This window comes from Sorex fumeus, unplaced genomic scaffold (assembly GCF_029834395.1).
Source record: "Sorex fumeus unplaced genomic scaffold, SorFum_2.1 ptg000013l, whole genome shotgun sequence".
NCBI classification, from domain to species: domain Eukaryota; kingdom Metazoa; phylum Chordata; class Mammalia; order Eulipotyphla; family Soricidae; genus Sorex; species Sorex fumeus.
This window is the reverse complement of record NW_026606070.1, coordinates 30,676,638-30,693,309: the sequence shown is the minus strand read 5'-3', so window position 1 is coordinate 30,693,309 and position 16,672 is coordinate 30,676,638. Positions and strand designations below refer to the sequence as shown.

At 41.8% G+C, this 16,672-nt stretch overlaps 1 protein-coding gene across 1 annotated transcript in view; it reads right to left on the bottom strand.

Moving 5' to 3' along the window:
- The window catches only part of SCFD2 (sec1 family domain containing 2), a 379,756-nt gene that overhangs the window by 211,955 nt on the left and 151,129 nt on the right, over nt 1-16,672 (bottom strand). Inside the window, exon 5 of the mRNA XM_056111373.1 lies at nt 4,159-4,408. Within this exon, the coding sequence (XP_055967348.1) occupies nt 4,159-4,408 (250 nt within the window). The remainder of the gene's footprint in view (nt 1-4,158; nt 4,409-16,672) is intronic.

Below are 16,672 nucleotides of genomic sequence, written 5' to 3'. Positions count from 1 at the left end.
AGGAGGAGGAAATTTTAAAAAATCAAGTCGTTGGTCACATGCAAGGCAAATGCCTACCTACTTTACTATCTCTCCAGCCTGAAAATTGTACATTTAAAATACAGCTCAAGGACTGTCAAGGGATAGTATTTAATGGAAAAAAAAAAGAGTTTAGGTTTTCTATTTTTATTTTAGAAAACTAAGTAATAGATTCTAATGACTAGATATGATATCTTAATTTATTTAAAACAATGCAGAAACAAATAGGGGTATGCTTCCCAAAAGGAGAGAGAGAACAAAAGGGAATGCCCTGCCACAGCGGCAGGGTAGGATGGGGGGGTAGGGGGGAGGGATACTGGGATTAGTGGTGGTGAAGAATGGGCACTGGTGGAGGGATGGGTACTCAATCATTGTATAATTGAAACCCAAGCACAAAAATCTGTAAGTCTACAACTGTACCTCATGGTGTTTCACTAATAAAAATTTTTTTAAAAAAGAGGGGTGTGCTTGAAATAAGAAGTCCAAGTGGCTACATCCATAAGCAGCTATTACATACACAGCTATCACGTGCATGGAAAATATTACAGTGCACAAAATATTAAAATACTAGCTAAATATTACACCTATAATCAGAAAATAAAAATGTGACGGCATGGCTGAGCATGCACAGCACAGAACAGCAGGTGGGCTGGAGGGAGGCACTCAGCAGGCTGAGAACTCCCTGCCAAGGGTCCAGTTCCATCCCTCTCACCACACGGTCCCCCAAGTACCAACCCTGAGCACAGAGGTAGGAGCAAGCCCCTGAGCACCACCAGATGTGCCCCCCCCCAAATAAAACAAAACAGCATGATAAGTATATGGGATAAATCCTTATAAGAATGAGGTTGTGACAAGGTCACCATCTCATACCCTGGTTCTCTCACTTGACATTTGGGTGAGAATCACATGCTTAAATTTTCCAGACAGGAAGAAAAAAGTACTGCTTTTTTATGTCAGCAGTGCAGCATTACCCCAACAAAAGTAGAACTCTACTGATTAACTGTTTTCAAGAACACTCAATCACAGTGTGCCCCAGCCATAAAATAAAGTCTGCCACCCAGTCACAGATACAATGATCTTATCAACTGGAATGACATCAGTGCCACAGCGTGGAAAAGTCCAGTGTCAAATACAGGATAACCCCATTACCTGGAAGACTAAGCAGACAGGGAAGGCAAATAAGTTCTTCTGATCTATTCTGGGACAGTCCATCATCCTGTCTAACACAATGGGTCCCACTGCAACAACACTATCCTGCACTATCCTTTAACTTGGGGGGTGGGGGCAGAGGTACTCCCAGGCAGTGCTCAGGAGTCCCACCGGCAATTCTCACCCAAGTAGGCCTGGAGTTCACTGCTAAGACCTAAGAAGAGGGTGATGTTCATCTTTGTGGTGTCAGGGATTCCCCCAGGACACTCCAGTTGTGCTAGGACCTCCAGAGTTGCACCATGTGATGCTGAAGGGACCATGTGGTACGGAGAATTCAACCTAGGTGAGGCTCAAGCGAGGCATGAACTCTGATCACTCTCCCAGCCCCAGTCCTATCCAGGGTTGGAGAGTCAACATTCTCCTCAGAGCAGCTAACTAGAAACAGAAACCTAATTCTTGGGACACTTGACTTTTCAACATACTACTTAATGAGGGCTGTGTCTACACTGCCCAAGCAAAAGTCTGCCTTCGAAAGGGCCTCTGTCATATGTCCACAGAGGTTGATTATTCGCATGCTAGTAAGTTCTCTTAAATAAAATTTAAGTTAGCACATCATTCTCAAACTGCTGAAACTCTCCCTGCAAAGTTAATATAGGTAGAAATGTATATTTAGTGTTACAAAATCAGATACTGCTAAAATGTAAGCATATATTGCAATGTTCACAACTTACCCTTCAACTGCTGAACTTATAAATTTTCCTAATATCAACATGAATGTAGAGAATGTGAAATCACATGTAAAGGCAGAGAGAAGCAATTTCCTGGACAATCATAAACAGAGAAACTAATAAAGAATAAAATGCAGAGTCAATGAACACCTCAAGCAAATAGTAAATGAACTCCCTTACAGCATGACTTCAGTTTCCCAAATAATACAGGCACACACTGATGTTAGAGCAAAGTGAAGCAAATTATCTCAGCTAACACACACCATCTTTGTGGCCTCTTTCTGGAATTAAGCATGTTCCAAACAATCTCCTGTTCAATTTACCTGGCATGCAAGTTACTTTCAATCAAATAGCTGTTCTCAGCACTGTACAAACTCTCTTAAACCTTTCTAAGTCAATATTCATCTGTGACCACACAAACATATGGCGTTATACCTAATGAAATGGGAATAAATTCCAATGGCTCTCCTTCAATCGAGTTTAAATTAGCAAACAGGCTGTACGCCAAGCAAGGAAGCATTTCATTTCTGAAGAAACTTCATCCTTTTCCCATCTCATCGGCGCCTCCCTTCCCATAACTAGACATACAAAAGGTTAGTAGAGGACGTAAAGAAAAGCTCATTGACACAGGTCCCAGAGGTGATAGTCACACTTGTGTTTTGAGCAACCAGGATTACCCATACCTGATCTTTTGGGAAGGCACCAGGGGTGAAAGGAAATGCTAGTAGATAATAAGATAATAATCTGCCTCCTCTGAACCTCCTGAATGGAGAGGTCTACACACCTACACACATGTATATATACACACTGGTACACTCAGGTATATACATATACACTCAAGAATCAAGTAAGAAGGGAAACCTACTGTATTTTTCAAGTATTTTAGTTTCAGGTGTGAGCATTAATAACTTCTCAAGCTCTTCTTCTTGAGAGGAGCTTGAGAAGTTATTAATGCTCAATCCAGGCCCAATCCATAATTATAGACATAAGCTTTACACAAGATATTAATAACAGAGATTCACAAATAAATTTCTCAGAAGAAAGCAATATGGAAGCAACACGACGCAGAGATGCCTCCAGATCCCAAAGTAACCATCCAGTTTAAAAAAAAATTAATCTTAGCTGTATCACCCTATTTAAAATTTTAGAATTCCTGGAGCACACGGCCGCAAGTCTCATACTCTATGCCAGTGATATACCAAGAGTAGCACACTACATTAAAAAAAGTATAAGTATATATATATGTATACATATATATTTACATTAGCTCACAAGGTTCAACCTTTAACAACGTGTTAGTAATCTTCTATACAAGTGCTTAGTAGTTCCAGAGTAAAATACAACAATTTTCACACACTTTCTTCTAAGGAAACCTTTTTTGATAATTTTTAGTGAATTATTCATAACAAGCAATACAAAACAAATTATTTAGGTCCTGCTTTGAGGGAAAGCTTTGGGGATTGGGGTGGAAAAATTAGAAATATGGTGGTGGGGAGGTATAAAGGTGGTTGGATTGGTGTTCGAGTATTGAATGTAATAAATTATTGTGAACAACTTTTAAAAAATGAAATTAAACTTTAAAAAGATATTAGTAACAATATTGAATTTGATGCAAAATAACACAAGCAAACGTTTCTATGAGTTATGTCACAATTCTTACTAGCATTGAAAATGGTTAGGTTTCCACAATTTGTTATGATGGAGGAATATTATTTTGGGTACTACCAATGAATTCATTTGAAATTACACATGAAAAGTCAACATATGATACTACTCTCAAAAATGACAGTTCCAACCCAATCACATTGTGTAATACATTTGGTAAACACTCTCTGAGGTTTGAAATAATCATCTCAAAGCAAACATATCAACAGAAGCTCTCACCAGGGCTGGAGCGATAGCACAGCGGGTAGGGCGTTTGCCTTGCATGCAGCCAACATGGCCGACCCGAGTTCGATTCCTTTACTACATTTTATTTCTCATTAAAGATATTGTGCCCTATGTGGATTTTGTTACTTTCACAAGCTTTTGGCTCTAAGAAATATTAATTCTAATCAGCAATTCAAAGGCCATTTTACTATTACACATTTTTAAAAGGATAGGCAATAAAAATCTCTAATCCCAACAACCAGCTAGCATTCATCAGGCCTCATGAAACGCCGAACAATTCCAGTGAAGTAATCTCTTCCTGAAACACGCTTATTTTTAAACCTGATTTTGATATTGATGATGCTTATACCTTATATCTTTATTAAACACTTACCTGTGATTTTTTGCAGTAAAGGTGACAATTCAGACTCCTCACAAAGGACTTGAGCCAAAGCTTTCTTCACTTTTTCTTCTGCTTCATCCAGTTCATTATCCACTTCAAACTCTCCAGTGACAGAATAAATATATATCAGAAGGATCAAGAGCTCTTCAGGGCTGTAGTCATCACTGGTCCTCTGGCTCAAAGGTTTAATCAAGGGCAACAGCTGATTCAACACAACTCCCATTGTTGACTCCCCAATGCTCTAAAAGGAAAGGAGGTGGATGAAGATACGTCAATTTGGGCAAAGACATAATTGAGACACCACAACCCTCCCCAAAGAGCTGGAAAACAAGTCTGTGATGTTCAGTGACTAAACTGGGTTTTCTTTCTTGTCCTGGGGAGAATACTGAAAGAAATTTGAAATTAGTTTTTATTTCAAAAACCAAAATAGAATACAGATAAAATAGCTAGTCAGATTGTAAACTATTTATATTATCTTACACATTGCTCAAATGAGTATGTGAGTCTTAAAAATAAAATTGTAAGTCCTTCCAACTGTCAAACTTGATATTAAATTATTTGTAAAGTCACGGTCACGGTCCTCCCGTTGTTCATCAATTTGCTGGAGCGGGCCCAGTAATGTCTCAATCATGAGACTTGTTGTTACTGTGTTTGGCATATCGAATACGTCATGGGGAGCTTGCCAGGCTCTGCCGTGCGGGCGAGATACTCTCGGTAGCTTGCCGGGCTCTCCAAGAGGGGCGGAGGAATCGAACTCCGGTCGGCCATGTTGGCTGCTTGTAAGGCAAGCGCCCTACCGCTGAGCTATTTGTAAAGTATGTGATTAAAATAAGAATATGGCAGTATCTAGATGCAAACAAATATTGACATTTCCTGAAAGAAATTACCTAGGATTTTGCAGCATATTCTTTCCAACATCCCATATTTTATAAAGCATTAGTCAGGATAAAGTATTTTACAAAAATGAGATACACTACATTTTTCTCTGAATGAAGTGAATAAGATAGGTGTTAAAATGTCACGGGTTTAAGATATCTTTGGGTGAGCTTAAAGGAAATTTACCTTATAATTTAAAAAATGGTTTGCTCTTCTACCAGTACACTGAAAATGTTTAGCAGAGAGTTTTAAAAGTCCTTGCAGAATCCTAATAGTGAAATTTAGGTAGTTTTTGTTTTGTTTTGTTTGCTTTGGTGGGGAGTCATAGCCAGCAGGATTTAGGTGCTATTTCTGAATCTGTGCTAAGGAATCATTTCTGATAATGCTTGGTGAATGGGGTGTGGATATGTAATGCTGGGGATTGAAGAAGGATAGACTGCATGCAAGACAAATGTCTTGACCCCTATATTATCTAACCGGCTCTGTGAAATTTTTTTCTTGATATCACTAGGGTCTCTATGATGCAATGTTTATTTAAGTTCATGTCCCAGTGTGTTCTTCTCAATAAAATGTTTCTTTGGTAATGGTATAAAAAAAGTCCTTTCATGAGATAATAGTATTGCATTACCTGAATTAGGGCTGGAGTGATAGCACAGCAGGTAGGGGGTTTGCCTGGCACGCGACCGACTCGGGTTCGATTCCTCTGTCCCTCTCGGAGAGCCCAGCAACCTACCAAGAGTATCCTGCCCACATGGCAGAGCCTGGCAAGCTCCCCGTGGCATATTCGATATGCCAAAAATAGTAACAAGTCTCACAATGGAGACATTACTCGTGCCCGCTCGAGAAAATCGATGAACAACGGGAGGACAGTGGGACAGTGCTACAGTGCTACCTGAATTAAGTGCATAATTTATTAGGAAGTGGGAGTAGTACACATTTCTAGTATAAATTCTCAGCTTTTTGATGAATAAACTGTGCCATTTTTAATAATGGGATTAAAGTTCATCTAAAAATTAAATAATTCTATAAAGTAAAACTAAACTATTTGAATTTATATTAAATTCTGATAAAGTGGCCACAACCTAAAACTTTTACATTATTCATTCAACAGTACTCATTGGGCATCTAGTATGTGGTAAAGGCTGTTCTAGATCTGAGGCTACAGCATGAAACAAATTATATCTTCTTCTCTCATAGAGTTTACATTTGGGCCAGGTGGGGAACAGTAAAAAAAAAGTTAAATAAATAAAAACGTGCTGAATATTAACCCTAAGTGTTTAGGGTTCATCAATGAATTGCCCCTTTTCTTTCCCTAGAGAAATTTATAGTGCTCTTGTAAGCATCCCTAATCCCCCAAGTTTATCTTTAACCTTTCCTTTGTGTTTATTACTAGATTCTCCAAGTCAGTCTTCATCATTTATAAGTGAAACCTTTTGGTAACTCTGGACTTTGTATCTGTAGTGAATTAGGTTGCTTTCCTATTTCCCTTAAAACCTTTTCATATTTTATTATAGAGTAATGTTCTTCGCTTAAACACAGAAAAACCATAAACACTGTGCTTCTAATATTTAGGAGTTGATTGACTCTGAAATAGATCTACTCCTGGACATGTCATAATTACTTGACTCAGGCATTAGTTGCCATAGTTCTTAACACCCCAAAAGGGGGGCCCTGCCTTGGATGGACCTGAGGCGAGCAGCAAAGCTACCCCAGCATCGAAGTGGGACAGTCTAGAAAGCATAAAAGCAGTCTTGATGCAAGCTATATGACTTAAGAGAGAGGACCCCACGGGTAAGGACAAGCTGAACTGGTCTGAGGACTTAATCTGAGATTTACGGTAAAAGACTTGCTCACACTCAGAGCCCAGAGAACCAAGTTTTGGAATCTCTATCTCTTTACTGTTTTTATCCAAATAACTACAAGTATTAATTAGAAGTAAACTTAATTGGTTAATATTTACTAGTAGCCAGGGAAAGAGAAAAGCAATATGGATGCCTGTGGGTGACAGAATGTCTCCTTGACTAAATGCCCCCAAGAGAAACGTCTCATTAGAAACACTTTACCTCTGAAAGTGTTCAATCAAACCTATACCTCAGACGCCCTCAGTTGTTTCATAAGTATGCTAACAGGTCTGAATTAAACAGGCCATTTTTACCATCTATCCATGAGTCCCAGTCTCTTTGCTCTTCTGCTGGGGAGGCCTGGGGAGGTGGCTTTCGGCCCCTGAACACACCACATACTTGAACTCACAAACATGTTATATATTAGATCAGTGTTTCTTAACCAGAGGCACTATGGGATCCCAGGATATTCTAGGAGTCTACAGGTAAAATAATCACATAAATGGGTGTGTGCGTGGTTGGGGGGGGGCGGGGAGCAGTAATGGCATAACACTAGGATGCTGTAGGACAAACGGGCCAGTGGGAGGCAACAAGGTCAGTAGGGGCCGCAGTGGGAAAGGCTGTGAAGCACTGTGTGGTAAGCACTGTGGGGACACACTAACAGTATCTAGATGCCTTAAATATGGGGTGTGGAGTTACATGTGTGGGCATGTACTATTTCATAGAGGGAAAGCCATGCTAATACAGGAATACTGGACTATAACAAAACATACAGAAACTCTGAATAATGCAGACAGTAAGCAATACAATCCTGTACGAAGATAAATATCCAAACAAGTAATTTTGGTCAAGCCATCTCCACAGCTGGACAATTCTGTATTTATTCTCTCAAGGTCAAGTTTCACAATTACATTATTTAGCGTGTGCACACGTGCACGCACACACACACACACACACACACACACACACAAACCCCACCTCTTACCATTTATTAACCCAAAGAATCCTAAATGTTTAAAATGTATCACCCAAAATAAAATAGGAAGTCTTTGAAATAAGGTGAAAACTGCAATAAAGCAGAATGGAGAGTTTACTGTCACCTGATGACAAGTAATAATTTAACAAGTACAAATACACACACCGCTCAAAAGAGATGGCTGAAAGGTTTGAGGGCACTGTAAGACAGTCCTACAACCCTGCGAGTCTCTTGAGAGGAAGTTCTGAGGATTCCTTCTTTGCCTTTGAAGTTGCTAAAAACAATTCAAAAGAAAGCTGGCTGATTATGAGGCTGTGGAGGCTGCAAGTTTTTTTTATTTTTTTTTTATTGAATCATCATGAGATAGTTACAAGCTTTCATGTTTGAGTAACAACCACACAATGATCAACATCCAACCCTCCTCCAGTGCACATTCTCCACCACCAATATCCCCGGAATAATCCCTCCCCCTTTCCCACCCTCCCACTGCCTCCATGGCAGACATGATTCCCCAATCTCTTTCTCTATTTTAGGGCATTATGGTTTGTATTCTGCAAGTTTTATTTTTACCTTTTACACTATCTATTCCCATCTCCATGAATGAAAGTAAGCAGAGAGTCTTACTGCACATTCCATTCCATTTCTAAAAAGCATGTGTATGTATCAAGTATTCACTCTATAGGAGCCCTATGAGTCTCTCTCCACACGAAGAGATTGTTTTCTATGATAGTTCTAAACAGAAAAACAGATTATCTAAAGGATAATCATAATCATTTGAAAAGATTCATTCACTAACATCTAGTCATGGAAACATTATTTTCAAGAAACATCCTAAAATAGGTTTCTAAAGAGAAGGAAAAAAACCTTTGCTAATGAACTTCAGCCGAATTCTAGTTGGCTAGGTAACACTTGTGCACCCCAATTTCTAATTACATTTTAGTTTGTCTAATGTATTCCAAGAAGTTAATCATTAAGTTGAGCACAAAGCTAAGGATATTGACCTATCTTTAAGAGGCAGAAGATATTGTAGAAATAAAGAGACTGCAATCCAAATAGTACAAATCTAATCCCGATTCTATGACTTGTAGGGATTTCTTCATCTCTAAAATGACATGATCTGACTCAGGGGAGCTAAGTTTTTATGCCAACATCTTCATTTTCACTTTTTACTCTTCCACTTTTTTTCTTTGGGTTTTGGGGTCACACCTGGAGATGCTTAGGGGTTACTCTTGGCTCTGAACTGAGGAATTGTTCCTGGTGGGGGGACCATATGGGATGCCAGGAATTGACACTGTGTCAGCCACGTGCAAGGCAAGCTTCTTACCTGCTGTATTATTGCTCCAGTCCTCCACTTTACTTATTAAAAATCTTTATCTTTTTAAAATCGAGTTACAGTGAGATACACAAAGTTGTTCATGATTGGGTTTCAGTCAAATGTTCCAACACCTGTCCCTTCTCCAGTGTGTATTTTCCACCACCAATGCTCCCAGTTTCCCTCCCATCCACCCTCCTCCCACCCACACACACTCTATCCTCCGGCCTGCCTCTATGAAAGGCATGTCTCTCTCTCTCTCTCTCTCTCTCTCTCTCTCTATATATATATATATATATATATATATATATATCCTTGTGGGCATTATTGTTTTGCAATACAGGTAGGTGATCAGGTTTGTTGATTTACCTACGTCCAGCACACAATTCTTTTTTTTTTTTAATTTTTATTAGTGAGACACCATGAGATACAGTTGTAGACTTACAAATTTTGTGCTTGGGTTCCAATTATACAATGATCAAATACCCATCCCAGTCCTCCTGGCCCTTGTTTCTACTTGTCCTTGGGTATGTTTTTTAATATTCACAAATGAGTGCAGTCATTCTATGTGTGTCCCTCTCCTTCCTACTCATTTCACTTAGCATGATACTATTCATGTCCATCCAGGGGTCGAATCTTATTTTCTGATAGCAGCACTCTCCAAATCAAAGAAGGCAGAACTCATCAGGGACAAGAGGAGGGACTTGAAAGTTCTTGTCATGTCAAAAAGTAAAGAAGTTTCTCAAAAAACAAAATTAAAAAAAAATCAAATAGAAGAACAGGGGCACGTGAAAAGAACACAAGAGACAACGGGGACACCTCCAGGGGCCAAAGTTGGGCCAATCTAAGCAACAAATTTAGTGATGGGCCAGGGGATAAGGCACGTACTTGCCTTGTGAGCAGCTGACCCCAATCCAATCCCCAGCACTGCATATGGTCCCCCACCGCCAGGAGTGATCCCTGAGCACACAAAGCTAGGAGTCATCCATGAGCACTGCCAGGTGTGGCCCCCAAATAACAACAACTAAACAATGTATAAGCCAGACCATCAGTCCATACTGTCACTGTTCATACTGTCCATACTGTCACTGTCACTGTCCTCTCGTTGTTCATTGATTTGCTCGAGCAGGCCCAGTAACGTCTCCATTGTGAGACTTGTTGTTACCGTGTTTTGCGTATCAAATACATCACAGGGAGCTTGCCAGGTATTGGTTGCATTATTAAATATATAAATATAAAAGAAGAGACTGTTCTCTTACAGAAGAATTTAAGGAATATAACAGCTTCTCTAGGAGGTGAGACCTCACAGCTTGAGCATGGGCTGAACATAGACTTGCTTCTTAGAGATCAAGAGTAGAAAAGGGAGGGAACAGGCTGGAGATCAGAGTGAACATGGCCAGCGGTGAACTGCATTAACACCATGTACCCTAAAGTCATGTGGTGATACTAGCACCACATTCCTGTGGTATGCTTGCCCCTACTCCAAAACCCCATCACAGAAACATCAGATAATCCCATAAGAAGTATAGCACTGTAGCACTGTCCTCCCATTGTTCATCGATTTGCTCGAGTGGGCACCAGTAACGTCTCCATTGTGAAACTTGTTAGTGTTTTTGGCATATTGAATACGCCACGGAGAGCTTGCCAGGCTCTGCCGTGTGGGTTGAATACGCTTGGTAGCTTGCCGGGCTCTCCAAGGGACAGAGGAATCAAACCTGGGTCGGCCACGTGCAAGGTAAATGCCCTACCTGCTGTGCTATCACTCCAGTCATTCAGAAGTATCTGTCACTGTCACTGTCCTCCCATTGTTCATCGATTTGCTCAAGCAGGCCCAGTAATGTCTCCACTGTGACACTTGTTACTGTGTTTGACATATCAAATACCTCACAGGTAGCAAGCCAGGCTTTGCCATGAGGGCGAGATACTCTTGGCAGCTTGCTGGGCTCTCCGAGAGGGGTGGAGGAATCGAACCTGGGTCGGCCAGGTTAGCCACGTGCAAAGCAAACGCCCTACCCGCATATTCTACAAAAATCTCACCAGTACTCCTCAAAAACACCAACGTCGCAAAACACAAGAAAAAGTGAAAAAACTATCACACACTGATGAGATGAACGTAACAAGGAAGTAAAATGTGGTGCCTGGAATGGGATACTGGAGCCAAGAAAGAACATGAGGCAAGAACTAGGGACATGCGATTAAAGTCTGTTATTTGTAATTATGCGCATGAGAAGCCATTGTTAACAGAATTATAAACCACAGAATCTCAATCAATAAAAATAATTTTTCTTTAAGTCTGGGGTTCGTAACTAATAGCAATGTATCATGGCTGGCTTCTTCATTTTGCCAAGCGTGCCACAAAAATGTAAGATTTTAACAATAAAAAGAAGGACATATGGAAACGCTGTACTATCTTGGCAACTTTTCTGTGAAATGGTTCATAAACAACACATTTATTGGGAAGGGAAGTGAAGGGGAGGGGAGAGAAGGAAAGAGGAAGGGAAGGAGTAGGAGTAAAGAGAAGGAATGATAGGAAGGGATGTAGTCATACAAATTTTTGACTGGTCAGACTGCTTGTTTCTGAAGGCCAGTTTTAGTTCTCTGTGAGGAAGAATTCCTCACGATCAGAGCCACGGACCAAGGTGAAGAACTGTCTCAGAAAGTACCAAATATCCCCCCTGATGAATGCAGGTGATTGTCTGACTAGAATGGAGAATTTCTTGCTACCTCAGCTGAGGTGAATCAGACCTTCTCGTGCTTCCCATAAAATCGTGTATCTGGATCTATGCACATTCATTTTCCCTTCTCTTCTCTGCTCTTTGAACAAAATCTTAAGAGGCTGAAGGACAGAGAATAATGATTCTCTAAACCTCTGAGTAGGTGAAAGGGGGCCAGAACAATAATACAGTGGGGAGGGTGCTTATCTTGCTGGGAGACCAACCAGCATCCCAGAAGGTCACTTAAGTACTGTCAGGAGTAATTCCTAAGTGCAGAGCCAGAAGCAACCCCTGAGTTGGGTGTAACCCCAAAATAAAAAAGCAAACAAACAAAAAGGTGAAAGAAAGGTTCTGAGGACAATTAACAATGAGGACATGTGAGTAAGACTATACACCTGAGTTTGAATCCTGGCTGCAACACTTACTAGCTGAATGAAACTGGGCAAGTTTTATTTAACTTCGCCAAGTCTGGGTTTTCTCATCTGGAAAATGGAAAACAGTACCACAGAGTTCCAGATATTAAGCAATTCAAATCACAGGCACCCTCACATGTTATAGAGACAACGGCTTTGCAGACAGTGGTTTATTTTATTATTATTATTATTATTATTATTAGCGATAGCACCACAGGTAGGGCATTTGCCTTGCATGCAGTTGACCTGGGGTCGATTCCTCCGTCCCTCTCAGGGAGCCCGGTAAGCTGCTGAAAGTATCCCACCCACATGGCAGAGCCTGGCAAGCACCTGTGGCATATTCAATATGCCAAAAACAGTAACAACAAGTCTCATAATGGAGATGTTACTGGTGCCCACTCGAGCAAAGTGATGAACAATGGGAGGACAGTGCTACAATGCTATTATTATTATTATTATTATTATTATTATTATTATTATTATTATTTTGTCTTTTAGGGTCACACCCAGAAATTGCTCAGGGGTTACTCCTGGATCTGCACTCAGGAATTACTTCTGGTGGTGCTTGGGGGACCATATTGGATGCTGGGGATCGAACCCAGGTCAGCTGAGTGCAAGGCAACCACTCCTACCCACTGTACTCTCGCTCCAGGCCTCCAGAGTGTGGTTTAAAGTAGAACAATCCCATGGTGAAGTCCAATCTTTGTAAGGTTGAAAATATAAAAGGACAACCTGTTGTGTGAGGGCCAATCTTGGGAGAAGTCCCAATGGTTTACATTTGAAGATGTTCAGTAGTCATTTTTGCTTCCTTTATTATTCCATTATTCCAAAGATTAATAAAAGAGGGAAACCACATAGCACAGTACCCAGGCACAATTTCATGAACAAATACTGCTCTGACTCCCACTATCTACTATTCCCAGACTCCTTTCTGACCCAGCAGAGGTGATTAATATGATTCGTAGGGGAATTAAATACCCACGAAGAAGAGGAAGCTCCGAGTCTCAAAGGAGGGGGCAGCAGCCTGCAAACACTGCAAGTGAAACCACATCTTGGAACTCAACTGCGAAAGTTAGCGAAAGGTTAAAGGCAATATAAACATTATTAAATCCTGCCATTTAAACAACACACACAGTGCAAACCACAACCACCACCACCCCCCACTAAAAAAAGGACTTCTTTATAAAGTTCCAGAGATTCGATTTCTCATCCGTTTCATATAAATGAGCCCTACTGGCAGGAGGGGGCGGGCTGGGGCTGTGTCCAGAGGGACAACACTGTTCTGTTTTGTTTTGTTTTCAAAGTCCTACACTCCGGGACTCCTGCTATTTCTGAATGGACCCACAGTCACTGACACAAAAGACCTCTGTCAAGTGCGTGGTGTCTTTCGAAAAGTCAAGCTTTGGCTGGCAAGTCAGGGGCAGTCTCCACGCTGCCTCCCCTACTCATGGCCCTGAGAAACACCCAGGCCACACTCTGCGGGGCTGCCTGGCAGGCTGGTGCCCCATACCTGCCTGTGGACACAGCAGAACTGGAGTCACCTTGGGCCACCACTCGAGAACCCAAGTGGCAGTTTCTCCAAGTTTCTGCACACCTCCAACACGCTGCACAGGGCAGAGGGGCCCTGACGGCACCCCCAAGCCTCATTTTTCATCTTTACATTACACTTGGTGCTAGAGCGATAGCACAGCGGGTAGGGCATTTGCCTGGCACACGGCCGACCTGGGTTCGATTCCTCTGTCCCCCTCAGAGAACCAGGCAAACTACCGAAAGTATCCCACCCTCATGGCAGAGCCTGGCAAGCTCCCCATGGCGTATTCGATATGCCAAAATCAGTAACAAGTCTCACAATGGAGATGTGCCTGCTAGAGCAAATCGATGAACAACAGGACAACAGTGCTACAGTGCTACATTACACTTACACTTGTCACTAAGGGGCCAGAGAGGGAGAATGGGGGTTAGAGCACTTCCCTTGTAAAAAACAACCCAAGTATGATCCCAGCCCCACACATCAGCCTCCAAACACTTTCAGATGTTGCCCCCAAGCACTGCTGTAAGCACCACTGACTAGAAATAAGTCATTGAGTCCTGTTGGCCAAGAACCCCTGGAAGGGGCCTCCAGACCTCCTAAGAACTATTTAGGAGCCTCCTCCATCCCTCCTTAAGCCCCCTACTCAAAAAAAAAAAGACAGACTTGATATTAGGAGAATGACTGATATCATAAAGGATGAAGCATGGCAGGGTGTAGGGAGGAAGAAACCCTCACAACGGATGGGAATGTAAACTAGTTCAACCTCCACAGAAAATAGGACAGAGACATCTCAAAAAAATAAAAATAGAACTACCATGTGATCCAGCAACTCTACTTCTTGTCATTTGTCCCAAGAATGCAAAACCACTAATTTGAAAGGATAAATATAAACATATGTTCATTGCAGTGCTATTTATGATAGCCAGGAACTGGAAACTATCCAAGGGCCCCATGGTTGATGAGCCGATAAAGAAGTTGTGGTACAATGCCTGAAGTGGGGAGGGGAGAGAGAGAGAGAGAGAGAGAGAGAGAGAGAGAGAGAGAGAGAGAGAGAGAGAGAGAAAGTGCCTGTCATAGAGGCAGGCAGGGGTTGGGGGTGATGGGAGGGAACCTGGGGACACTGGTACTGGGAAATATACACTGGTGGAAGGATGTTGGAATACTGTATGACTGAAATCCAATCATGAACAGCTTTGTAATGGTCTATATCACAGTGATAAAAGAGTTTAAAAATTTTGTGGTATGTATAGGCCTGAGCAATAGTAAAGTAGGTAGAATGATAAAACCTAAGGTAGGGTGCTTGCCTTGCATGCAGCCAACCTGGGTTCAATCCCCAGCATCTCCTATGATCCCCCAACCACCAGAGAAAATTTCTAAGTGCAGAGCCAGAAGAAAAGCCTGAGCACTGCTGGGTGTGACCTCCCAAAGCCCCCTCTTCCCAAAAAGAAGTTGTATACAGTGATAGATAGATAGGTAGGTAGATAGATAGATAGATAGATAGATAGATAGATAGATAGATAGATAGACAGACAGACAGACAGACAGACACAATGAAATTCTACTCAGATAGAAACCAAAGATGAAATCTTGTACTTTTTGGCAATATGGATAATAGTGGATGCATCATGCTAAGTAAAATAAAGCAGAGGGGAAAGGACACATATATACCAAATGATCTCACTCATATGTAGAATATAAAATAGGGGGAAGTGACCAGGATGACAATAATAGCTGGAAATGATCATGCTGGACAAGAACTGAGTGTTAAAAGTTAGGTAAAGGGAAACACCAGATAACATATCAGTGTCTGTATTGAAAACCACAATGCCCCAAGTGAGAAGAAAAGTGCCTGACAGAGAGGCAGGCAGGGGGGTGAGGGGTGGGGGGAGGTGATGCGGTGGGGGGGAATTGGGGACACTGGTGCTTGGAAATGTACTCTGGTGGAGGGATGGGTGTTGGAACACTGTCTGACTGAAACCTAATCATGAACAGCTTTAGAAGGGTCTATCTCACCGTGATTCAATAATAAATAAATAAATAAATAAAAATAAAACTGGGGCAAAGACACCAAGGGGAGGGGGAGAGAAGGCAGAAGGTTGCTATGTGCTATCTAGTGTGGGTAGATGTGTACATGGCAGGGGTGGTGTGGTCATACGGAAATCCAAACATAGAAATATTTTTTACTTTTATAAGCCAATGCAACACACACACACACACACACACACACACACACACACACACACACACACACACATAGATTTGCCACTAGCTTGAAATTCCCACAACAACCTTGACACCACAGGATGTGGCTCTGGTGGCCACCAGCACTGTGGCAGAGCAGCATTGCACTAACTGCCATTAAGCCTAACAGTGCCAGGAGTGGCCCCTGAACCCCCACCTGGGATGTCCCCTATCTAACAGAATAAATCCTCATAACTAAACCCCCTCTGCTTCAGGCAGAAACACAAATGCTTCGAAAGGATCATTCAGGGAAGCATTCACACATCCTCTATTGTATGCCTGTGTGTCCCGCACTATTCAGGTTCTGCATCTACAGTGAAGAAAGCAAGAGGCAAGATTCAAGGAGCTTGGAGGTGAGTGGGAAGAAGTGTTAAGAGTTGGGCAGAGGCAGTAGGAAGTGCTTTGGGAGAGGTCTGCAGGTTTGGTTTTGTTTGGGGACATACCCAGCAGTGCTCAGGGGTTACTCCTGGCTCTGCACTCAAGAATGACTCCGGGTAGTGCTCAGAGAACCATATGGAGTCCCAGGAATCAAAACCGGGTCTGCCACGTGCAAGGCAAGTGCCCTCCCTGCTGTACTATCGCTCTGGCCCCATAAGGAGGT